Raw genomic sequence first — 27666 nt, 5'->3', positions numbered from 1 at the left:
AACGCCGTGGTTAGGTCTTCGAATGTTTTATAAATACCCAAGTCGGGTCGGGTCACAAACCTCTATATGTGGGGCTGACCCGGGTTGCACATTAGGTTTTTTCTTTTCTTCCTGGAGCGGGTCGGGTTTGGCCCATTCCAGTTGTCCGCCTGCGGCTGGAGAATTGGAGACCTTTGGGCCGAGTTGGCTCCCTTTTCAGCTTTAATCGATGAAGCCACAGCCTGCAACGCAGATTAAGCTTGGTTCCTTTTTCTTTTTTTACCGCTTGCCAAGCTTTTGGATTTTAAAACATTTTTCAAAGGCCAACTTGTGGTTGAAATAATAGTTCGGCAACATCATGACTTTTAATAATAGTGTAATAGTGTGTGTTTGACAATTCTTACAAAAGTGGGCCAGCAGCAAACCTTACTCAGTTTTGTTCTAAACTAATATTTTTTTTTTCACGTTTTGGAGGGTTGGTTTATAAAATAACTAGTTTGAAGGTCATATTTTTGCCGGACACCTTTCTCCTTAAAATGAGACTAGAGCCAAACCTATTCTTATTGGTTAGTTATGGTGTTAGACAGTATGTGTTAAATAGTGTGCGGAAAGTGTTGGAGTTTTCATGGTATTAATAAAAGCGTCATTCGAATTGGAAAAAAATAATGACTCCGTCGCATTGAACATCGCTGGCTTTTGACAGCGTTACTTATGATTAAAATTTGACAACGTAATACCCGTGATTAATCTTGAAGTTTTATTAAGTTGTCTTATTCTAATTGTTCAATGCTATGCCAATCTGCTGGCATTCATAGTCTATTACATTAATGAGCGCACTTTGAATATCACGCGCGAAGATGATGTATGAAATAAAAACCTAAATAATTCTCTACTACGATGTGTTGGGGCCTTGGGGATGTCTACTTGGATTCAGCCGTGTGTAGTTAAAACAAGTTATGGTCACTTCATTTATTCCCTTTTTTTTAATTTGGAAAAACAAATATATATTATGGACCGGTGTACGATGATTATCCAAACACAATTCCATTTCATTCTGGCGGACGCTAACTATCGTAGTCATGGATCACCAAGATGAATCTCCTATAGTAGCAAGATATGACGAACAATGAAGAATAAACACAGCCGTTCGTCTATCAAATAAAAGAAAACAGAATATAAAGAACCAAGGAGAGAAGACTAATATATATTACGCCTGCTAACAGCAAACAAACTTTCATTTACAACCACTTCTGCAACAAAGAATAAATGAATGAACACAAGTGTACATGCAGAAAGAGTTGCAGAATGGACCAGGGGAGATGTATGGAACTCAATTCTTACGTGAGCAAAGAGTGAATGGAAAAAACAATACCAAGGCTCAGAAACTTATTTAGCTCATTCTGAATATGAGTCGTAAAAATCACTTGGGCACGGGGTCATCACCTCTGACTCCAATACCTGAACCACCCTGTGCATCGTGGGTCGGTCTTCTGGAGTGGAGGATACGCACTGAGTTGCAACTGAAAGCAAAGCATCGAGGCTTTCGTTCTGCACTCCTTCACATTCTGGATCTATTATTTCTCTCTGACGGTTCTCCACAACCAAAAAATTCAGCTGCAAGATAGATGAACACTTGATGAGCAAAAGTAATGAGAAGCTAAACATGCTCGCTACGGTAAAGTTAAAAGAGACTCTAACAGAGGACATATTTTGACACCATCACCAATGAGCTTTATCATGTATGGCTCATGTCAATAAAGAACAAGGAGAGCATTGTTCATAGGTCAAGTTCTCTTGAAGGTTAATTTGTTTAAATCAAAGGTTAAAGACACAAAGTTTTGTGGAAAATGACTAAAACCTTCTTAAGACAGACTCATAGAAGCACAACCAAAAGTGGCAGTCTAAACTTTTCAACATATAGTAGAGTTCAGCTAGAGATTATAAAGGAAACATTTTCCTTTTATGCATCGAAAAGTTTCTAGATCGAGTTAATTGTCATTTACATATACATATATACATCCATATACACATGCATAGATATGATCACTTATTGTGGATGAGAATGCCCTTGCAGAAAATCATCGAACACTATAGAAGGTATCAAAGATCCATCCTTCACTCCTTCCCTCTATTTAATTCATTTTCCCTTGCAGGTTCATTTTCTCTTAATTCTTTCTTTCTTTAGTTTCCTTCTCCGTTTCTTTCTAATTCTGTCTCTTAAACATCTCTCTCCCTTTACCCTTCTTCACCCTAAATTTTCTCCAACTTGCTTTCCCTCTTTAATACTTTCATTGTCATATAATTTTTTCTAAGTCTTTCTACCTCTCTAGCTCAAAATCATCCAACTCACTCTAGTTTTTCTTTTGATCTCCTCAACTCTCTTTCTCCTCCCTAAAGCCCTTTATCTTTTTAAGCAACCCTCATTCTAACTCTCCAAATCTCTCTTTAAATATCTAGTCCCTTACTTTTTCTGTCACTTCATATCAATGTCACACGGGTGTGCATGCAGATGCATGACACGACTAACTTATATAAGGTAGGATATTTAGACACAACAATATACATATACATATTGAAATTAGTAATTTACATTAGCTCGATTTTTGTTTTTCATTCACATACTAAGAAAACTAAACTTCCTATAACATTTTATGTTCCAATTATCAAGTAGATTGCAAATGATCCTTTAAAATCATATTTGAACTAGATATCTAAATGATCCTTTAAAATCATATTTCTGAACTGGGCATGGGCTGAAACGAACCAGACACGTGTCCAACGATGTGCATGAGAAGAAGTGGTTAGGAAGCATAAGATACATGTCAAAGAAGTGAGTGACGAGTGTTTAGACCAAATCATGTATGTATTATATAATTGAGTATACGTCTGAATAAATGTATGCCTATTCAAGGAGTGTACGTCTGAATAAATGTATGTATTATATAATTGAGTATACGTCTGAATAAATGTATGTATTATATAATTGAGTATACGTCTGAATAAATGTAGGATGCGTAGTAGTAGCATACACGTGGAGTTGGGGCAACTTATCTTCTTTCAAATAGAAAACAAAAGAGTAAAAGACAAGGAAATTGACAGAGAGAGAAGGAAAGTTAAAAAGCAACTGAAAGTTGGAGAGAATAAATGAGGTCAAGAGCGACACTGCTTCAGTAATCCTTACCCTTTCAAATGGAAATAATATACATTTCTATACTTTTCTTTTATGTTATTTTTCCTATGGGAAGATAATATAAACAATTAATTTCTTTGCAATACAGTGAGAGTTAGAGAGATTTACGAGAAGGTTATAAAGAAGTGAACTTGAGGTTTAAGAGGTTTAGACAGCGAAAAGTAATTTATAGGAAACGGAGGGCTAGACAAATAAGCTTAGAGAGCATGTGCCCAATAGTTAGAGAGGAGAGAGAGGATTGACCAGAATCTTTGAAAATCTTGAAAGTTTAGGTGTCTTTGGAGGGGTATTTTCATCCAAAAATAGCAGGCAGTGCTGCGAGAGAAGTATCAAAACTTTAAACCTCTAGGGATTTTTTTAAAGTAATTTTGTGAGAGTTACAAGGAGGCTAATTACCCAAAATACATATAAAGGGGGAACATATTACCATTTATTAATGTCTAGATACTCAAATTCAAACGCACTGATGAAAGGGATGGTTTGCAACCTTATCCTATTATGGAATTCTAAATTTTGTGCAACAGATTTATATACACTATATAGACTTAATATGTTCACATAAACAAGTATTTCTTGCTTTTTTGTGTGCAGGCACCTGAGAGGGAGGGAAGGTTAGGGCATGTATTCTTTTCTTTGACCATGTAAATGCATGTGAATATTAAGGTAAGTGAAATCCGAATGCGTGGGGAGAGGGATGGGCGTTCCATTATCATTTTCATTAGTTCCTAAATTTCCTGGATTTCTTACAATCTTCTCATTTATTTTATCATCAATATCAGGCTGCTAGGAGCTAGGCAGTTGAATAGCCGGGAGGCCCTAGCCATTCTTATAATTTGGTGCCCCTCATGGACACAAAAAGTGAAGAGGTCGGATTTCCTGAAATTAGAGGCAGGTAAGGGATAATAACTATTGGTATAAGTGGAACCCAGTTTCAGTGTGCAGAAGCATTATTAATGTGAATAGCTTTTCTGCAGTATCAATGTGAATAGCTTTGTTAAGGTCACAGCTGAATATGCTGATATATTACTCTAGAATCATCTCTATCCAAATGCACTTCTAATAGGACCAAGGGATAGGGAAGATTCCGGCAACTTTGCCCCCATTGTATCTGCAAGATCCGAACGCTAGAAAGTGGAAAATATCAAGGCAATGGTATAGTATGAAAATCGTCAATTTGGATGTAATGCCAAATTTGGTGGTTTTGGCTGTAAACCACAAACCAAAACAAATCCTCAAACTTGTATATAAAGTTGTATATCAAATAGGTAGGGTTTAATCAGCAAGCACCAGCACTCATTACCAGAGCCGTACATTATATTAAGGTTTGTTTATGCAGTAGATTGAGATATCCATGAGAATCTATAACTTGGATAAAATTATCAGAGCATAAGTCATTACCATACAGGCAACAAAATACAATATGCAATACATGGGAGTGACTAGAGATAATTGTGGAAAGCAGGAACTGTAAGCCTGCAGATATGTTTATAGGTGATCACAAATGATTGAGCTTGTCCAAAGCTAAAGAAACTTCATGGCGGAAAATTTAGCAATTCATAATGGGGTTTCCCAATACATAAAGTGAAATATGCCACCATGCTCGCACTCTATCTGCACAATACATTTCAAAGAGGATATGTGACATCATTAGGTATCACAGCCACAGGATAAAAAAAACGTTCCTCATAATTGCAATCTAAAACTCCAACCTTTACCTGCATTATTTATCATGGTTGGCCTAAAATATGTGCAGTTTTAAACTAAAAGTTATATAGATAAAAAGTCTCCAGATCACATGATTTTCCATCTGTTCAAGGACAAATTCAAACATAAGTTCTATATAGGATGGAATTTCCTATAGTGGATACAGCATAGGGGCAGCTATTTGTTGGAGTACAGTTATTTGCCTCCGAAACAAGTTGCATATTAAGTATTGTCAACTTAATGTAATATGCAATCAACATGTAAGCTTTCAGTTTTCACTAATCACTAATGGGTCGAATCAGATAAGTATGTTAACAAGATAAGAAAGAGCTTCTTGACCATTTCAAGCCCAAACACAATAGTTATTGTTTAAATTAGCAACGCACAAGTCAAATTGTGACTCTTTTCTTTAAAAGTCGACAGAAAGATTACCTGAGTAAAAGAAATAAAAGGAATTCTTCATTTAATGTGAAACGGAGAAAACAAAAGTATGTATGGCATATTAGCATAAACTCAACTTTTATCTTGGTAACTTATAACTATACTGTGGATAATCACTGTTCACGAAGGAAAATAGAGCCATACCCATCCTACTATATTCAAGCCTTTTTCGATAAATGATGAATCCGTGGGTCGTTTTCCACTCATTACTTCAAGCACTAATACTCCAAAACTGTACACATCTGTTTTTTCTGTCGCCCTACCACTTTGCATGTACTCTGCAGAATATCAAAAAATCATTAGCAAAAGTATCAAGATGTTCCAAACATAAGTATTTCTACTTAACCCATTACAACCAATGATTAGAACCTTCTATCAAAAAAGGGGGATAGAAAACACTTGAGACCCATAAATTGAAACCTATAATCACAGCTGGTCTCATAAGGATTTAAAAAATGGGACATTTTTTGAGTTATGCAAAAATATTACCATCTATTATGCACAAAATTATGATTTTCCTCAATTTAGATGGAGAGGCTTTTGCATTAGGATGACCAATAGGGGAAAGACGAAAGCACATACAATATATTGTATTATATCACTTATCCATAAAAAACTGATGTATATTTAAAGCCTCATCACCAGTTGACACTTCCATATTCAACCTTGTGCATGATACCATGTGCATGGAATTTGACGCAAGTTTTATGTGTGTTAAGCATGTCACAATGAGACAGCATGAGGTCATAAAAAATATAGCATTAGATTGCAGTGTGTGTGCGCGCGCAAACATGCATATATATGCATGTGTGACATGTATTGTTATACATTTCATTTAATACCTGGAGCCAGATATCCAAATGTCCCGGCTACTATAGTAGTGATATGAGATTCTTCATCCTCCAGCAACTTTGCAAGTCCAAAATCAGACACACGAGCCTCCAGATTTCCATCAAGTAAAATGTTGCTTGACTTAATGTCACGATGAATGATTCGAGGTGAACAATCATGATGCAAGTATGCAAGCCCTTTTGCAGCTCCCAAGATGATATTAAGGCGTGCATCCCAGTCCAATTGTTCCGACCTCTCTGCCCAAGGATTTAGGGTTTTGTCAAGTTAAACATTTAACAACTGTGTACTCATTGCACATTCTGGACTTAAGAAATCAGTAAACATATATGCATGAATTGCATCTCCGCCAAAAAGTGTGAGATGGGACGAAGATGATTATTCAAAAATAGTTTCAGACATCAGCATATAGGTATGTTATTCATCATGATGTTTTATAGAAATCAATTTCTGAGGGTTTGATAGCTTCAGGATAGTAAGGAAACTAAAGTTCAAATCTATACTAACCAAAGTACGAGTTAACTTCCATAACTCAGCTAAGTAGTCCCGCCTGCAATCACATACTACTTAACTTATGAGAAACTAATGACCATATCTAGAACAATCATAAATCACCCGTTAGGATTTATTTAACAAAATTTTACCGTGCCAAATTGGTGCAGTAATGGTGTTTGCATAAACAATTCTAGAAACCTTATGATTCATTTGGATAAGCACACAACTCAACTTGCAACGTTGCTATTAGAGGCACTTCTCGTTTATGAATATTCTAAAGCAAAAATCCAATATCACAAACTCTTCAAACTATTACTCTTTCTGGGCACGCTCTGATCATGCTTACTGTCACTGAGCTAGTAATCCTTAAGGATCAAACAAACTTAGGCGTCCACAGAATGATCATGATGTATGATTGTAAGTTAACCACTTCTGCATAAGCTAAGACGTTAGTAGTGGTCTACATACTTGAAACCAAAAACTAGTAGCTGGACATGGACACGAGACATGGGTACGATATGGACACAGATGCATGACACAAAAATTCTTCAAAAAGTAGGATACAACAACACATCAGCATAATACTCAATATACATATGTGTATTACCCAATAAGTACAATAATACAGAGAGTATACATGCATGCATACACACATGTTCTTTTCTAGGTAAAAAGGTTATGAGTAATTGAAAACTGAAAAACAACATGCACAAAGAACAAGTGTGGCCCAATGAGCGGCGTGCATTGAAAAAGATAGGATGAGAAACGGATGCATTAGTGAGAATTTAAAGGTAAGCTTCAAGCCTTCAACTAAAAAAAAGAGAGAACAGCTCCAGATGCTCTGGGCATGTATAACAGAAACCTAGGGTGACAGATTTTTTCTTTAGGGAGAAACCTAGGGTGACAGTGAACAGTGAAATGAAGATCTGAACGAATGACTAGGAAGGGTAAACAAGAAAAACAACACGGATTGAAACAGAAAAAAAGATATAGTGACTGCTAGAATAATAGATACGGATCTTACTAGGACCAAATGAAGAAAACTAACTGACTACAAATTTCTCTATGTCATTTTTTATTCTTATTGTTGCAAGCAATTCTTGATGGAGCAGGAACTTCCTAAGATTCTCATTTCATCTAAAATATAAAATGAATAGCATGTGTCCTCTACACTAGGAAAACTTTCACTCTCTGCTTCAAAATGTTGATAGGTAACTCTCTTTACATTATGTTATCAATGAATGACTTCACAGGAAGTGAAAGACCCCAGCGCATCACCTTCTCTCCAACTTTGCTTTTAATATGTAATATACGTTGATCCTAATTTAAGTATCTAACCTTGCAGCTTTCACAAACAAATGGAAAGCATTGGGAGAAATGGTAACTTTATTTACCATTCTATTCAGTTTCAAATGCTCTGCAATCTTCTACTTGTACTACTACTATTCGCAGAATGAATGAATGGAATTTGAACAGATTACATACTGTGAGATAGAACGATCCTCTAAAGGCCAGACAAAAGACGAACTAATTTAACGGTCCTCTAAAGGCCAGACAAAAGACGAACAAATTTAAGGACCCCTCTATGCACATATTCTTCTACAAATATGCATATTAGATTTCTAGCTTTTGTTCGAGTATGTATTTGTACGTCAATAAGCCCTACTACGAATAACAACAAAATGAACAATGCCTTTATTTCAAATTATTGACAACATCTATAGGGATCTTAACCTTCCATTCAGTTCTGATAGGGATCATCTTCTCACTTAGGTTTACCATTGTGTCCTTCTTAATTGGTATAATTTGCTAAAACTCATATCTCTACTGCAAGTTAGACTCTTAGCAAGAGACAGATTTCTCACAGTTCATATTGATCTTCACAAATCAGTTTGAACACGAGTCTTGAATTCTTATATAATATTTTCCCTTGCCACCGTTAATTCCTAGAAAGTAGCTATTTGAAAATGTGAAACCGAATTCCACCATGACAGTGACTTTTACTGTTTAATTTCTGCATTTATGAGCTCAAAGAATCTAAGTTAGCAACTATACAATTTCCTTTCAACTTAACAATAGAGATTTTTTACATGAAGATAGAGTGGAAGGATTTTTTTTTACATGAAGAGAGTGAAAGGAATGATGCATGTATCAAATGAGTAACTGAACTGGAGATTGGTGTAGTTCAATTATCTAGTGAGCTAGGTGTACTCTTGCCTATTCCATAACAATTTGAGGAATGCAAGTCAAATATCAATGACGACAAAGTGAAACTGTAAGGTTCCTGGCGATGAAGAAAAACATAATAGAAAATGGTAATATTGTGTGTCATACTTGGACAAAAAATTGCAAAGCATACAATTTGAAGTAAGCTGTAGTAAAAATGAGCAGTTCTCACCATGTAAAGCTTCATCCAAGCTCCCGCCAGGCAAAAAATCATAAATTAATAACTTAGATGAGGGTGAATTGCAATACCCACGTAGATTTACCAAATAACGATGTTTAATACTGCCCAAGATCTCAAGTTCCCTATCAAAAAAGCGGTCAAGACCTTCATTTGTTTTTACTATTCTTTTCAGAGCAAAAATATTGTCATCATCCATATCTAGCTTGTATACAGTTCCAAAGCCACCAGAACCAATAATATGTTCATCATTCAAAGTCTCAAGCTTCTTGAGGATGTCTTTTGATGAGTAAGGCAAGTCCCCATGAAACATGACAATAGATGCACCTGAAAAAAATAAGATATATTAGATAACTACAGTTCTCTTCCAAGTAACACATTTGCATTTTTAAAAAACAATCTATCGAGTTACTTGTAACTCTTATGTTCAATGCACTATCAAAGATAAGCAAGTTACCTCCACTGACATCCCCTGCAAGACCTGTCATATCACTTTTACCAAATTTTTTGTACATAAAGCAGCCCCAGAAACACATAAGAGCAACCAACAATAAAGCACCAATTGTTGCTGCAGTACTTATAACAACTTTAGGACCTGTCTTCTTGTTTTGTTGGTTACCTGCAGCAACATGTTCCTATCAGAAACATTCAATAACATGTTTTTAGTTTTCCTAGGGAACAACAATGCACATGAAGTTAGCTCAAATCACAAATAGAGCCTGTAAATGAATTTCTAGAAGATAGGGCAATAGAAAAGGGAAAGAAAAGAAACAAGAAGGAATCAATCATGATCCCTTCGCTCCAGAGTCAAACCCCTCAAAGTCAACCCTGGAAGGAAAACTTTGAGGGGAAAACTTGTTCAAAATGAAGATTATCCAGTCAGTTCATAGTTGCTTTGAACCTTCAAAAAATGACTCTTCTAGGAGGCACTTGAAAACTCGAACTCTCCCCACCCCCATCTCAAAAAACGAAAGAAAAAAAAAGAAAAAAAAAGAAAAAAAAAAAGAGACTTCTAATATTAACTCATTTCCCATTTCCTCATACTCTCTTCTATTGTATTGGTGATATAAATAAACTTAAACCTTTGTCACTTCCCATTTCCTCATACTCTCTTCTATTGTATTGGTGATAAAAATAAACTTAAAATGTTGTTATAGCCTTAATCTTGCAAAGTTGAAGGAATTTGGAATTATAGAGGTATTAACTAACTGGATGATATGAAGTGATAAGAAAGTGAAGTATATTTCTTCTAGACAGATGTGTATACAGATGTTTTTAACAATTAACAGATTTTAACCATACACGCTTCACAAGATTAAGCCAATTATCTACGAGTCGCTTAATCTACATAGACATGTGAGCTATGGGGCCAGGAGACGCGGACTCACTAACAAGTGCCTTCAAAACATGGCCAATTGATACAGAAATGCAGAAAAATACCATCCCCTTCCCTACATCCCACCCTCTCCTACTTCCCTTCTCTAACTAAAATAATTCCTCAGGACCAAGCAACAGACATAATTCTTCAAACTCAGGCATGCCAGTTACCTAGCTGTGTAAGTGCATAACTGATGCAGGACAAGTTAAGATTGAGTTGATATCATTAAGTACATTGGTTTGGATTTTATTTAGGAGAATCTATTTTAGTTGATAGGATTTGCAGTTTGAAAGTTTATATTTTTAGATGCTTCTGCTAGATATTTGGTTAGGATCATATTCTCAATTTTATTAGATAAGATTTTCGGTGATTTCAAGTTATCTTTAGTATTAAGTTCATTCCATAAATTAGATGTATCCTCCATGAGGAAAGGAAATTAATTCATGAACGGAGATAGTGAGGGCATAAAGCCACAAATTATTTGTAATTTTTATTCTTCGTTTCTTTTCCACTTTTCCTCTCTTATCTTGCTTTACTGCAACCACAAGACCCAAAGCAAGACCCTCTGTTTTCTTCCTTGCAACCACAAACAGCCCTCCCTCTCTCTATTTCTTTTCAAGCAGAAAAACAACCTTCATTTTCTTCATTTCTGCCCCCAAACAGCCGACCCTTTGCTATTCCTTTGCTGCCAACAGTCCCACAAACACACCCTGAAGCACTTTTGTGTACATGCCTGAATCATGTCCAGATCGCCTTCCGCCCGATCCCCATCAACCGGTATCAGTGCTGAAGGATCTACAGTTACCATGGATAAAGTACTGTTACCTCCTTCACAACATTTTAATTTCAGTCCATCAAAATATGGTAGTTTTTCATATTTTTACGGAATTGATGGATATGAGGAGTCGTATGATTTTGAAATATGGATTCAATATATAGAGGATATACTTTCTATTATTATGATATGTCAAAAATAGAAAAAGCATTTATATGCAAAGTGTAGGCTAGAGAAAAGAGAAGCTCAAGAATGATGGTCTAGAAATTATTCAAGTATCGTTTCAGCACTTCAGCTATCCCTTCATGGAAACCTACGAAATTTCTTCTGGAAAAGGAGATACTCTTGTCAGCCAACTAGAAATATTATTGTTTCTCCTCAAAGCCTGAAGCAAAGTCAACACTAGTGTCCCGATTCCAGCCAGATGTGGACTTGCAGTCTGAACCGAAACCAGTGCTCAAGCCAAATTATGAGCCAAAATAAGATGCATGTCAGAAGATTAATTTAGAGTATGAGCCTAAGCAGAAGCAACAAAAAACAAAGAAAAATCAAAAGATAGATTCAGAGCACAAGCTTGAACTGGAGTTTGAACCTGAACTCGAGCCCGAAACAAAGACAGGGCGGAAGGTTAACCCAGAGGCTGACCTTGAATCAAACCCAAAGCTCAAGTCCAAAGTTGAAGTCCAATTTGAGATGCCTCCAATTTGTATTTAATTCAACGATAGAGTTTGTCATTCTAGATCCTCTGCCACCTACTCGTTATCAAATTATAAAGATAATTTTAAAGACCCTGCAATGCATACAACAATACTACCCACTAATCGAAGGAATTTTTATGTTCTCCCCGTTATAAAACTCAAGGTCGAGTTTTCTCTAACAAGGAGAGATATGCTGCAGAACAAGTTAAGACTGAGTTGATTTTATTTAGTAATTTAGTTTAGATTTTATTAGGTGACTCTGTTTTAGTTGATAGGGATTTGCAGTTTGAAAGTTTTATCTTTTTAGATGCTTCTGTTAGACATTTAGTTAGGATGATATTTTCAGATTTATTAGTTAAGATTTCCGATGATTTGATGTTATCTTTAGTACTAATTTTATTACATAAATAAGATGTATTCTCTATGAGGAAAGGAGATTGGTTGCTGAATGAAAATATGTGAGTTTGAGAAAAGTGAGCTGCAAGGCATGAAGCCACAAATTATCTACAATTTTCATTGTTTGTTCTTTTGTTTTCTACTTTTCCTCTCTTATCTTTATTTATTGCAGCCACAAGACCCCAACCAAGATCCTCTGTTTTCTTCCCTGCAACCACAAGCAAAAGCCTCCCTCTGTTTCTTTTCCGGTAGAAAAACAGTCTTTAATTTCTTCTTTTCTGCCCCAAACAGCTGACCCTTCGCTATTCCTCAACAGTCCCACAAACACCCCCTGCACCTAAGCTCGAGAACATCCCTGAATCGATTCGAACGGCCGTCAAAACTTTTAGGGTTAAAGAGCACCACAGATTAATCCTCTCCAGATCGAAGCCCTATGCCCAATCCACATCAAAGACTCATTGGTTTCTAGCACATCTTGAAATTCTGCAAATCTCAAGGGCAGTCATTGAGACAAGCTTCCTTAATTCAAATTGTTTTGAGATCAAAGATCACTATGAAAGTATGAATGCTTTATACAATGTATATCTTTTGAACCACCATAGAGGATTTTTTTATACAAATGGGTCTGCAGCTGTGTTTAGTGTGTACGCACCAGTAGAATCTGGAGAATTTCTTACCACTTTGAATAATTAAATTAATTATAGGGCCCGTGAAAATTGCAAACAAGAACCTTGATTGTCTTGCATTTTTTAGCACCTGCAAAAACATCATCCACAGGTTCGGATGTCGACCAGAAATCTATCTGAAAGCCTGAAATAGTCCCGACTCAAAACTATCCACTTCTAAATTATAAACGGATAGACAATAACCTTCTACGTATTTTACTCATGTTCCTTTAGATGCCCCAGATATTGGTACACCAAGATCTACTTTGGAGATTCAAAACAATGAAGCATCATAAGCTTTGCATCCAAGACCTATCTCCTATGTTGTCAGGTCCAAACACCTATCCCTCCACCGAAAGGATCACCTTAAGTTCGCTTGTAGTAGAAAGAGGTTTAAGTCTTCTCACGACAAAATAAAAAGAAAAGTAAAAGAAAGAGGAAGAGTGCAAAACAAGGCACCAAACACATGTAAGAGTCAGACTAACAAAAATACTAGCTAAGATATTAATTAGATATTTGATTAACCAATTAACAATTCATCCAATAATCATAAAGCTTATTAAATTGAATCCTAGCAGATCAACAGACACTTTAAAATAATGTGATAATAAGAATTAGTTATTCACGTATATGTGGCGTGGCAGATTAATGAGCATTCTCAAGTCACAACTAAAAGATTATATCATGTGTGTATGAAACTATAATTATTTTGATTAAGAGTACTGGAACATCTCAGACATCTTGTGTCCGTTTTATCTAAGTTCAGAAAATTCAATATACTTCAAATAGTAATGATATATATTATCATATAGAGGAATATGGTATGGCTTGGCGTACCAAGCATTAAATTTTATGCGTTGCGTAGTGGGTGGCAGGTATGTATTCCTCCACTGCATCAAATGGGAGCACCACATCGTCGCCACATGGGTTGATGGTCGGCTCCCCCCAATTGAGATGACGGTGGCCGGATGCGGAATTGAGACACATCACTAGCCAAGCGCACAAAATTTGTGCTTCGCCCTTACCAAGTGATGATCCCTCTTCTCTCTTCGCCGTCTCCTCTCTTCTCTCTCTCGTCTGCTCGATACGTCCCGGTAGCTAGTATGGACTATATATTTAGGTACCTATATGCGACCTACTATATATATGAGAGAGAGGACGCAGAGAAATAGGAGAACTTTTTGTGTTCGCGATCAAGTGTTTCTATTTGAACTTGGTAGTGAGGCTGGCAAATCAAGACCCTGACATCATGCCTCGGGACCGCAGAGATACCTCGAACTACTTTCAACGTCTATTGTTAAAAAAAGAGCCTGCCATCTTCGACGGCGATGATGCTAGGGTCCCTTGATTTTGGCGCCCACCTCACTACCAAGTTCAATGGAGAAACTTTGGCGTACCAAGTGTTATTCTCGCATATTTCTGCATATAGGAGTATATAGCAGTAGTTATTATGTTGGCGATAAGTTAGGGTATAGAGTACGAGTATATAATAATAGATAGTCATACCATATAACTATCGTAAGATCGGGGTATATGGTGTAGTGATAGTATACCAATATAGTAGTATATGAGAAATATGGTATGCTTGGTACCAGAGCACAAATTTTTGGTTTTCGGTAGTGATGCCTGTCAGCATCCCTATCACGTCAACCTACATGTTCGCCACATTGTGAATGAGGGTGGAGGGGGATTTGGACACTCACTACCAAGCAGTACCCATTATTTCTATCGTATATATACTTAGTAAGCTAGGATGATCGGCATAATATATATATGAATATCAGTCAGTATTGATATGTATATGAGTAGTATTATAGGCCTTTTCTGAGTTATAGCCAGAGCTAGTTACAATCAAATTACTTCAAACGCTAATACTGACACCAAAATGCAACCACAGCTGAGCTGCTGAGGTGTCACTGTGCACCACTACCTGAAGAAGGTGGTTCAGAATCTGTTGATGTTGATGGTACATCATTCTTACACTCAAGACCAACTTGCCTCCCACATAATTCCCGATTTCCCACATAGCTGCAGACACATGTTAGCAAACCTTTTAGTGCCGAGTGAAACTATACAAATGAATATGTTTGCAAAAAAAAGGAAAATACCATAAGTATGGCCATTCAATTCACAGAACAACAAAGGTAATATCAGAGATAAGGCTAACAAAGGTAATACAAGAGACAAAGGTGGCACCAGATGAAATTTACATTTTTGTTCATAGAAATAATGCAGTGCAACAGAAGTTTAGTTGGCAAAACTGGGACTTGAAAGAACAAGTATGGACAAGAATGATGACTTTCAATAATGATATGCTGCAAAAAACAAGATTATCCCAAAAACATAGTTTATTTTGTTATTCAACTAACAAGCGCTCAGTGAACATGACTTTTTTCTTATCCCCCCTAGAGAACAATTCAAAACTGCTTCCAGAAAAGATTAGAAAGGTATATGACCACAAGAAGATTGGTTAGACAAGAACTACAGCTTTTGTCAATTGATACAGGAAGCTGATGATTTCGTGCTTGAGGTTTCAATGGGGAAAATAATTATTTGAGAAGAAACACGAGCAAAAAAGATAGCATCATGAATTGCATTGCTATCTGGTAGTAAGTAAAGCTCCGAAATGAAGAATGATGTAACTGTAAAGTAATTAGTTAGCTAAAGAAGAAAATCTGTGTTCCAAAGGAAAAAAACATAAATACTGAACTTATGAAAAATGCATATACTGAATGCTTGTAGAAGGGATGACATTTCGACAGTAGAAAAGGGGACCACAAAGTGGATGATAAGAAAAGCAAAAGTTTTCAAAACTTCACCCCATGTCCCCACATCCAGGCTGTGGATGTCTCCTGAGTTGGAGGTTTCACTGAGTTGGACATAGCTCAGCGTGTATCAGAACCTGCTTTCGAGCCAAATTCATGTGAAAACATAGTGTTTGCAAGAACATGTTTCAGATGCCCATGCCTCCAAGGGAATAAATCTAATTATGTTCATTAACACATGTATAAGAAGGCATAAGAAGAAAATATTTGTGTTATCTTTCACCAACCAATTTTCAAAAATAATAATTCCTATTGGTCGATGTGGTTGCATAAAGAAATAGTACAAGACAGAATTATATCTCTGCTCATGCTGAGTATTTCATTTTTTTTTGTATCAATAAAATAAACAAGGGCCAGCTATAGTCCTAAGAAGTTCCAGCAAAAAAACTTACAGTGATTAGCACATAACTTCATTAGGATTAAAAAGATAATGCTAACTGATATTTCAACAATTTAACAGTAGCTAAAAACAATGGAGCATACATTTGATATTCTTATGAAGATCAACAGGCGAAAGTAAATTGATAAATTTGAGGGTGCATTGAGACCACAATATAACCTCCCATCAAAGTACAACCTAAGATGCAATGCAACCAACACCTAATAGGGCTTGCAAATTGACAGGAAAAGAATCACTTACGAACTTCCAATAAATCTGGTGAGCGCACCGTCATATGGTATTGCTCCCGATAGAAAGTTCATTGACACATTGCTTCAAAAAGAACAAGATATGTTTAGATATAAGTGAAAATAGTTTATTTATTTTTTGAATATATGTTTAGATATACATGAAATCAGTTTGTTCTTTTTCTGTACCATATGTTTGAGCAAGACTACACTTACAATAGTTTAAGTTTCGTCAATTTAGCAAGGGATGAAGGAACAGATCCGCTCAAAGTGTTGCTGGAGAGATCCCTGTAAAGAGAGGTATGTGCATAAGAAAAGATTTATGCTATGCACATCATAATGTAAGTGCACAAGTCATCCTGACAGACTATCTTATTTGCAAAGGAGATGGTAAAGACTAAACCTGACTCAAATTCATCCAAATGAAATTGATTAACAAAAAACTTTGAAGTTACAGTTGCCTAATGCAGCACAAATTATTAGGTAGTTTACGAACTTAAGAAAAATGTATCCTAGCAATCCCTTAAATGTGACATAGTTAGCTAAAAATAACTTCATATTCTTACGATGAAAACTGAAAGAGAACCTATGCCAGAATTTACCTTGCAATAGCTTACAAGAAGATAACTAGAAAACAAACAATGTCAAGAAAATAGAACTCACAGAGTCTCAAGTTCCAATAGGCTACCAAACTCTGAGGGGATAGTCCCACTCAAGTAGTTTCCCTGCAAATATCTGCAAAAAGGCAAAGAAATACTCATATGTATAGCAATAGAAAATTGCATTCAACTAAGCATCGGTAAATTAGTAAAAATCCCATGCCTATAAATAGGATATATGTCTGAGATGAAGTGTGTTTATGCGTGCATAATAACGGTGTACATACTTGCATATAAGTGTGAGATTTCTTAGAATATGGACACTATGCTAGCTCATGGATGAAATAAGCACACAATATATGACATTCAAATTGGTGTTTCAGCTGGGCTGACATCCAGTCATTTATTAAAAGCATGACAAGGCAAAGTTGCAATGACGATAAATCAAAAGTTTTTAGTTCTATGAGTGCTCTCGATAAAATATCTTATTACATAAATAGCACATCTAAAAAGCAGCTGGACGAGTACAGACATCCGTGATGGTTTGAAGACAGAAACGTATATCCTGTAACTTTGACCTGGACGAATCACACATGCAGCATCATTGATGGTCAGACTCCAGCAATATTTTGAGGTGTTAGCAATAGGAAAAATGTATTGAAGCTTATTCCAAGTGAAGGCCTTTTAATATTGCTAGCTGTGGAAAAGTCAAGCATAAGCTACATCTTTTAACGGCTTGAAGCTTCTTGAGCTTCTATATATCATGCCTGAAAATAATTCCTCGCTTATTGTTGCTATTATAGCAACAACACATAGTAACCTGCCACTCCCTTCTAAAGAAGTGCAATAAAAAAAAATTGACAAAAGTTGCACCAAGTTATAGTTATAGGATTTTATCAAAATATGAAATCGCATGTTGAGTGTAATATAATGTTATCTATCTTATAGCATGGATTTGTAAGTGAAGAATGGTTACGAAGAAGATAAAGAGGTTAAATCTTTTCAAGTTAAATAAAGTACTCGTTACCACAACAATTCTTCACAATCAATTGAACATATTATATAAATTAAATAAATTAATCGTTACCACAACAATTACATTATTAACAATCAATTGGAGAAATTATATAAATACATCTCCAAATAAAAGGAAATAGTAAACCTAGAATTCATGCATTAGATTGCAAACTCCAAGTCTCAAATACATCACTAATTAGGTTTTTGATACATTTTAAACACGTATTTTATTCTACATGTGGAATGCGATATAAATTTTATAACATGCTATAGGATTAGCATGTACCCATGGAACATTTCCTTATAAAAGATAAGTGTAGCACTAGACTATCGTGATAATTACTACCTAGAAATCCTCCAAGAGTTATACGTTTTAGTTCTCAACATATGGAGACGAAGCTACTGCTGCAAATTTACAGGATTATACTTAAGGAACATCAAATGTCTAAAATGGCAATAAACTCAACTTTTTTATAATGTTATTTGCTCTTAAAGAGCTACAGAGAATATTCTAAAGATGCCAAGAATAAGCAAAATCACAAGTTGAAGAAATTTGTAAACAATGTACTCTTACAGAAGTCGAGAACTTACAAATGTTGTAACTCTGTACAATTTCCCAGCTCAGGGGGAATGGTTCCATATAAGCTGTTGCCATGTAGAGCTCTAAAGCGCCAAAGATCATACATGTTCATCAGAAGAAGAATGCTTTAACAAGAAGAATGCTTTAACAAGCCATTCCCGAACAGAGAATGGTAGAATGGCGAGAGATTTAAGAAATTTGCTTCGAGCCTACTCACAATAGCTTTAACTGATTTAGCTTTCCAATTTCTGGTGCTATAGACCCAATTAATTTATGATTCCCAAGAGCCCTGAAAAAAAATATAGCATTACTTAGATTTTTAGTGGTGGGATGTCAGACTCATAAATTTGTATGTAAACAGCTGCTTTATCTTAGTTTATACAAAAAAAAAACTTTAGTACTATTAGCGTAAGTCATCTGATATTGACACAACCACCATGTCAACTACATGCAGAAAATATACTGCTCAAGTTCTGAAGCAACTGGCTGAACTACACGATTTCATAATCAAATATGGCATCTATATTTCAATTTTCGGAAAGGTTCACAACAGAAATCTTGAACAAGAATCCTTTAAACCACTTAGGCACTTAAATATTACAGTTATCATGAATGAAAGTTGACAAACAATCAACATTTCTGAATCTAGCAATTACCTTCAAAGTGAATATTTACTAAAAAAGCAATATCTGTTAAAATTTTGCAGCCATATTAACGATCTTCACACGTATCCGATTTTCAGCTACTAACAACATAATTCAGAACTTGAATTCAAGAGATTTTTGATATGGGTGAACAATGAAAAACTCTGGCCTCAGAAAGTATTTTTGACTCAGAACTATACTTGTAATAAACAAGCAAACACTGCAACATATATTTGGAAAAATAGCTAAAAGCGTATATTCTGCTGAGGATCATTTATGTGAAAGGGCTATGTCCATCCACAGTTAGCACATCTAAGAGCCCTAATCCTCACCCCCATCCAGGCACTATTGTTATGGGCTATCAGCTATGAACACTTTTAACATATTAGTCTCAAATCTCTTTTTTCGAAGGTCAAGTAGGCTCCTCGTGGTTGAAGGCTAACCCATTCAGAGGTTTTAGACTGCCCTTATTGACTCATGGACTCTCCAGACATTAGTCTCGTAAAAGCGAGAAAGAAAAATACTCACAACATAGAACATACAACTTTGGAATTATACAACTTTAGAATTATGTTCTCCAAAGGTTTAGGACCTTTCTTAAATAACATCCCCTAACCCCAAGTACAAACCACCAAAAAGAGCACCCAAAAATAACAATCAGAGAGAGAAGAAAATAGAAAAATATACAGCAGCAAAAAAACATTCTGAAATCCTTTAGTCTTTCACTCATCTAAGATCTCCCTTAAAATTCTGATATTTTACTGTATCAAAGTTTCTTCCTAAGTTTCATACCCACTTCACCAGGCCTCTCAACCTGTTCTTTTGAGAACTTATAAGTTTCAGGCTTTCCCAAGTGAACCAGCTCTGCTCTAGTAACTGTTCTCTTAGTCCAAGTAGATTAGCCTGTTAGGCTCATCATTGTCGAGGCCAACTCTCTGAAGCCCACGTCACAGGCTCCACTAAAGTGAAAGTTCAAACCGTAAAGATTTCAGATTTTAAGACCTCAATACTAGTGTACCACCAGAACTTTCAGTATATCATATAAGATGCTGCTGTGGATTGGGTCTCTGACTGTTTTATATGAATCTCAACCACCTTACCTTCGCCAAAACATTTGGATTCAAGCTAGACTGTCAAAAGCAATAAACTCCATTGTGTGACCTCAGAATCTATATTGCAGATCAAATCTGGATTTTGTTCATCAGTTCAGGGTTGATGATTGATCAACAAGTATAAAATCAAAATTAATGTGACTGTATCTCAAACAATGGACCTTATCTTGCTTCACATCATATGATGCTCAAGCTAACATGTCGCTCTGACAAACTCTGACCTCATTTATCATAATAATCAAAACCCCAATAAATGTATAGGAAAAAAATATCACCACAAAGAGATTGTTTCATAATACAACCACATTTATTATAATTTAGCAAATACTTCTCAAGTGGTCAAGTGGTCCTGTTTCTTTATAGTTTCTATTTGCAATACTTCCTCAGGCCAGCAATTGCTCCTGATTCCAGTTTCTCAATGAATAAATGGCAAATAAAGTAGCATCTTCAGTATGTGGTTAGCCAGGGGTAAAAAGTTGATGACACCAACAAATATGCATAGAAAAATCCCAACATTGTGAAGAAAAGCTTAAACATACGACAATTTCTATGCACCAGAAGTACTATATGGCCTCAAGCTCTCTAAATCCTTACAAATAAATTACTCTTTTCGTATGAGTGTCGCATGTCACTCCTTTCCAGTTACAGGGGTCAGGATCTTCTTGTCTCCAGTGAAGAAGTATGCCATCGGAACCAACAATTGATGTCTTAAAGCTAAGGAGTGCCTCACCTACGAAACAAACTTCAGATGTTAAAATAACATTATATCAAAATAACAATTAAAAAACCTATAATGATACTATCACTATAAAGAGCACAGTTTTGCATTTTACCATCTGCACTGATAGCACAGCTTATCTCCATAGAAAAATATAGCAACATTATCAAGCAAAGCAGTGCCCTTCGACATTTCATCAGAAATGATCCCATTGGGATGCTTGTCAAACATAATAAACATGTGATCAACCATCAGCTTGGCTCTTCAGGTGGTGCATCAGGCTGGCTATTATCTACAGAAGACAGTAATACCTTTCAGTGGGCATCAAAAGGTAAAAAATGAATGTCTTAACAAACTGATCAAGGGAATAGCATCTCTCTCAATTAGGTAAGAGGATAAAAGGGCATCCATACTGTCGACAAACTTGTCATTCATGGGATTCAACTGTAGAGAAAGATCAACTTAACTAACAAGCTAGTTCGCAATATATGATCTGAAGGATTTTACAGACAAGAACAAGCAATACCAAAATCATTGTTATAAATAGTGGTACATAGCACTGCAATTGCAGCGCTAAGGGCGTGTTTGGTTCTGTTTTTTTGAAGCGGAAGGGGGGTGGGGGGAAAGCTACCAAAGTGTCAGAACTTTGGCAGCTTTCTCCCAAAATCGCCTCTTCCACACACACACACACCCTTTCCCCTTCAAAAAAACCGAACCAAACAGCCCCTAATAGCATTAGCGGTGCCTTTCCGCCACGCTATCGCCCAATAGCAATGACATATTGTAGAATATACGCTTTTCGCTCGCAAAAACGGCCTATAGAGCGCCACAGCAGTGAATAGCGGGCGATTGCGAGAAAAGTCCGCTTTTTTACTGCTATTTAAAAGTGGTTTAAGGTTTATGTTTTTAAAATTAAACCCGACCCGCAACCACTGCATCTCAACGCCTCCCGCGATTTCCAACATATTTCCACCTCCTCCCATAGCCTCCGGCATCTCCCTCAGCACTTCCTCTCACCTCCTCTCGCCGTGAGCTCCTCCTACTGCAATTTTCTCACCGTTCGGCTCATCTTCTCAAAGGCGACTCTTTGACTTCTCCTCCAGTAGTGTTCGGTATTATGTGACGATCACATGTCTATTTCATATTTAAAATCTCTTTAAATCATCAAATATACATTTTTAGATATTCTACATTTTTCTTTAATTTTCCTTATTTTTTTGAATATTTATACATATCTAAATCAGACTGCTATTTGACTTTGCCTTTTTTATCACTATTTGCCGCAATAGTCCCAAATAGCCTTAGCGATGCCTCACAGCTACGCTACGTTATCCACTATCGATAACCTTGACAAAAAGCAAATAAATATTAATTCATTTAACATTTACACGCTGACATCCACAATCACTATGCTTGTAACCAAGAATCTTAAAGACTGAAGGGACTAGCAAAGATAGCGTCTTTTAGAAAACATAGCTATAAATCTTGGACGGAAGAATCACCATAGGGTTTTTCAAGGGAAAAAAACTTGATCCAAGAGAAAACTTCACATGGTATGTTCTGAATGAAATTATAGATGATGACCTTGCCAAAAAATACTTTGTTTTCATTTGTCACAATATTAAATGGGCAAAAAATAGAACATAATGGATGTAACTGTCTAGAGCATTGTCAATGCTTGATAATATTCCAAAAAACTTGCGCACCCTACCTAGGCCTAAGATAATGGGCATCATAGTTACTAAATGGCGATGAATAGGACGGAGTGTGACTACCAACAGGATTTCATGCATATTTTAATCAGTGGACATCCAGGTTGTACATTACATAAATGTATTCAGATTAACTCCCTCCTCTGTTCCAACATAACACTTCAAGAACTGGCTTATTCCATACTTTTTCCATATCTGGCAGAGTTATAATCTACCCAAAAGGAATGAATTTGAGAGCATATGAGCTTAAAAGGAATAGTGAGAGAGCGTACAAGCTTAAAGAGAATAGTGAGAGCATACAGGCTTAAAGGGAATGAGTAGCTCATAAGTAACAAGTGCCACAAAATACCTCATGAGAAACCAAAGGAAAATTTTACGACGAGTAAGGCAGAATGAATAGCACCATGTATACGAAAAAGCACAGAAACACCCCATGGTTCATATGCTTGAGAAATCTAGCCACTCCTTTCGGAATATAATTACTTATTAGTGGCTTCTTCGCAGGCATATTTGGCTATAACCAAGAATTTCAAATGCTGGTTGCACTCCAAGAGGACTATGTACTGCTAAAAAATTATGCTTAAAGATAGTTATACTTACTGAGCAGGCGAATGCCGTGATTTTTAAACTCACTACTGAGACTAGCATTGACTTTGATGTGCTCAGAAAAGTGACACTGATCCAGTGCAGTTCAGATGAAAATTAGAATTTCGGAAGTAAAGAATCTTTAGATTCATCATTGTCACATATTAGAGAATAATGCCTAATGTGACAATTTAGAAATGTTAGGTCAGTCCAGGTGCCTAACGGACACCTAACATCTTGAGTTGCCTCATCTGGTACCAAAATACCTAGAGCCATCTACACGGGTGCTTAACTAGTGCTAAGCATGGACTAACTGAAGCAGATCGCTTTTTGAGGTATATTTTGGGCTAATAATCAAGCATTTAAAGTAACAACCATATTATAAGAGAATTATATGTTATCAGCAGAGAGCTGCACTTTTAGCAATGTGTATATGTTGCTTAACAACAACAATAGCAATTACCCCAAAAAAGAAAAAAATAATAATAATAACAGCAAGTATTGGGTTCACATGTTCTTTAAGAGAGTTCCTTGTATAGCAAATAAGACTCGATGAGTAAGTGCAGAATTTTGAATTGAGGCATAGTTGCCTTCCATTTCACGTCTCTCACCGATTTCAGAGTTCTCATGAAAATTCAACTCAACGCACCAGAAAAATCAAACCTAAAAATTTGCTCATCATGAAATTACCAGTAAATTTCACCAAATATAAGCAAATAATAAAGGTACCTAATTCAGCAAAATCCCCACAGGTTGCCAAGATGTGACGATCAAATCCACAAAATCAACCCAACTGAATCCGAAGAAATTAAAAAAGCGTTAAAATTTAAGCAAACTCCAATTAACAGAAATCAAAGCAACAATCACTCAAAAAGTTGAGAAACCACTAACCAAACAGGGTAGAGGCAAACCTGCAACCGGTCCAGCAAGCATTCTTCTCTAACAATCACCCAAAATTTTCCAGTAAAACTGCCAGCAGAAAGCCAAAACCCCTAATTTAGTAAATCCCTCCCTAAATCGCCAAGATACGAGGCCAAAATCCACGCGATCAACTCAACTAAACCCGAAACAGAACCAAAATGCTCAAAGCTTCAGCGAATTTCAAGATTCAGAACAAATTCTAAAGCTAAAAGTAAAAGTCGCTGATGATCGAGGTCGAAGCAAACCTTGGACCAACGCGAGTCCAAAAATCCGCAGAATCAACTGAATTCGAATCTAAAGAAGCCAAAAACGTTCAGCATTAAGCAGCCTGGAGTCGATCTAGAGAGCTCTGAGAGAAGAGAGTGCGAAACCCTAGATTTGCGAGATTCGTGGTAGAGAGAGAGAAGTGAGCGTGAGGAGAGTGGGAATTTAAAGGGGATGGGGGCCAGGGCAACTGGGCATCGGGGGTTTGGACCAATGGGAGACTGAAGGGGATCTGTCTCTTACCGGAACTTTGCTGACGACTCACGCGTGTCACCGACGCAAGATTCTTTATTGTACAGCGATGTCCACAGGTGCTAATCCAATGACATAATTGCCCCTCGAGTACGGTTACAGGTACGGGTCGACCTGTATTATTTAGACCCGTTTGGCGCACTGGTTTGACAAGTTGGGTTGTAATCTGTACACCGGGCAGATGACAGAGGTCACTTGTGGTAAGCAGTGGCGTAGCCAGGAATTTTTTTTGCCCTGGGCGAAAAAATAATCCTGGCTGGCGATAAATCCCAAGGCGCAAACATCGGCGAAGGAGATGACTCGTCCTCCTGCTCCTCCGTCGTCGGAGTCGGCATAAAACCTAGCTTTAAGCGGAGTGCGGTAAAAGACTGTTGTAGGAACTCAAAGGGATTGTGTCGAGTAAGAGGAAGTAGAGGAGGCCGATGTTGACAGTTGTGTCGAGCACCGTCAGGCTATACTTTTTATTTGTGTTACTATTACAAATAAAACGACACTTTTATATGTGTCATAAATTAAATGTGGACACATACAGCTTTTGTTGTAGTGCTCATAGCTTCTTTCCATTGTCCTCGAGAAGAATGACCAAAGATAATACAAGTATAGGTATTGCAAAAAGTAAATCTTAGATAGCATTATACATCGGCCCTTGTTTGCATAGAGCGCCATGTTGTAAGTGAATACGTCAGGCTCAACATCCCATTGTATTTTCATCTTCTTCTCTCTCTCTCTCTCTCTCTCTCTCTCTCTCTATATATATATATATATATAATATATATATATATATAATATATATATATATATATATAATATATATATAATATCTTGCACTGGGCAGTGGCCAGGGGGGCAAATCTCAGTGCTACGCACTGGTAGGTAAGGATACATTTGTTATCATCCATGAGTTTCTAGCTTCCGTGTGACTACTGTGCACCCCGCGCAACTACAAAGCATAGCCCCTATTTTTTTCCATCGTTACATTTTAAACTTATTTTCCTTTTAAGTTTTAATACATTGGACTTAATTATAGTATGTTTAAAATTAAAAATCATATATACTCCTCTATACTTAAAAAAGATCTAAGTTTTAATACATTTGATTTAGAAATCATATATACTCCTATTTACTTAAAGAAAGTCCAAGATTCAAGTTTTAATATATTGATTTGCTTTATTGTTTGTGATACAGTACTAGTATGAATAGTAACCTCAAGTATGGAAGAGCATATTTAATTCATTGTTTATGCTAAACAGTAACTTCAAGTGTAGAGGACTTGGGCTTGATTTATTGTTCATGCTACCGTGTTTACTATAGTATTTTACTGTAGCATAAACAATAATTCTTTATATTCTCCTTTACGTATAGAGGAGTAGATTATTCATTACCAGCTTATTTGTTATTTGTTATGGTTTATTTTGCAAATAGCTATTTGTTTATGTATTTTTTAGAATTTCAAAAAACAATATTTTTATGTGTTCATTTTCAATAGATTCTCTCTTAAATGGATATTCGTGCCACAGGTATTGTAAAGCGGGGACACTAAGGAATATTCTCTAAGATATATGGCCACTCGGAGAAGAAAAATGAGTACAGATCTTATCAGAATCATTTTCTTAGGAATGAGGTGAATGTATTGTAGATAAATAAGTTGTACTTTTTAAACTAGCCATCTAATTATTTGACCTCTTTTCTACCGGATGATCTGATAAAATGAGAACTCGAGATAAGGCACCTCCTTGGGAAAGTCAATGACTAAGCATTCTTAGAGCATCTCCAACAGCTTCCCCAAAATTTTCTCCAAAATGGAGAAACAAAAGTCATATTCTCCAAATTATTTTTGCTCTAACTCCAACAGCTTCCCTATTTTAAAAAATCGCATTTATTACAATAATAAAGCTCTCTCCAAAAATTTGGAGAATGCTGCAGATTTGGGGAAGGCTCCCTATTTTTTCTCCTCCTTCCCTATTTTGGGGAATGGGATAGGGAATCTGTTGGACCAAAAAAAACCTCTATATTCCCCAAAATTGAGTATTTCAAGAAGATGGGGAAGCTGTTGGAGATGCTCTTAGAAAATAATGCACTAAAGCAAAAGTTTGTTTCCTGGTATAGGAGCATTTCTCTTGTATTCACCCTTCTAATGATTGTCTAGATAAAATTTCTTTAATCCCCGCCCCTCCCTAAGGTCTTCGTTGATAATCTCTAGAAATACGTTCTTGATACACATTAGAATAGTTGGTAGCCACTACACTTTTTTGTAGATACGAGTGTATTAATTTGGGCTAAGAAAGCATGCGGTTGCTACCTTGTTAGTTTATTTTTATTTCTGCGAGTTCTTTATCCAACTAAATTGTCAATGAATAATGAGTAAGAAGACTAGTGAATATGTGCGTATATGTTTATATTCAAAATGATTCTAGAAGGCTGAGGATATTTTAAACTAATATGATGTAGGGTACTGTTCTCGGCAAGCCACAATTCGAGACTTCGAGGGCATAAAATGTTGTTCCGATGCATTTCAAAACAAGAAGCCAATCAATACTGAAAAGATATTAAAAAAAAAAATTGTCCAATTAAGAAAGCGTTTTCCTCTTTAGGAGTTTCTTTCTTCATGGGAGTTTGATTAGCTTGAGGGAAAGAAGAAATGAAATGAAATGATGATTATTGTTGTAATCATACTCCCTTTAAAAGTACGAGTTCGGAAAAATCTTTTCATGATCAATATCACCCTTAGTTTTTTTTAATATTACATTGTTATGTTGGATTTAAATCTAATTAAATCTATTTGTGGGCACATATGATTAATCTGTGTGTATTGCTATCCTTCAGGATAACCCACTAA

At 36.2% G+C, this 27666-nt stretch overlaps 1 protein-coding gene across 6 annotated transcripts; it reads right to left on the bottom strand.

Moving 5' to 3' along the window:
- Positions 1156–24788, bottom strand: LOC109837043 (LRR receptor-like serine/threonine-protein kinase FEI 2). Of its 6 annotated transcripts, none has more exons than XM_020405121.1 (16): positions 24560–24788; positions 24285–24482; positions 24123–24186; positions 21212–21388; positions 20973–21108; positions 18840–18911; positions 18634–18705; positions 17090–17161; positions 16643–16714; positions 16440–16511; positions 14902–15002; positions 9520–9681; positions 9057–9389; positions 6157–6402; positions 5459–5592; positions 1156–1593 (listed from the first exon to the last, which is right to left on the bottom strand). In XM_020405121.1, the coding sequence occupies exons 4-16, from the start codon at positions 21306–21308 to the stop codon at positions 1375–1377; spliced, it is 1788 nt and encodes a 595-aa protein (XP_020260710.1). In that variant the 5' UTR covers positions 21309–21388; positions 24123–24186; positions 24285–24482; positions 24560–24788; the 3' UTR covers positions 1156–1374. The 6 variants fall into 6 exon arrangements, with proteins under 6 accessions (XP_020260710.1, XP_020260708.1, XP_020260709.1 ...); XM_020405119.1 differs by having other exon boundaries at positions 24285–24450; XM_020405120.1 differs by having other exon boundaries at positions 24305–24450.

This window comes from Asparagus officinalis, chromosome 4, assembly GCF_001876935.1.
Source record: "Asparagus officinalis chromosome 4, Aspof.V1, whole genome shotgun sequence".
NCBI classification, from domain to species: domain Eukaryota; kingdom Viridiplantae; phylum Streptophyta; class Magnoliopsida; order Asparagales; family Asparagaceae; genus Asparagus; species Asparagus officinalis.
Note: the sequence above shows the minus strand (reverse complement) of the source record. Positions and strands in the feature narration are given on the sequence as shown.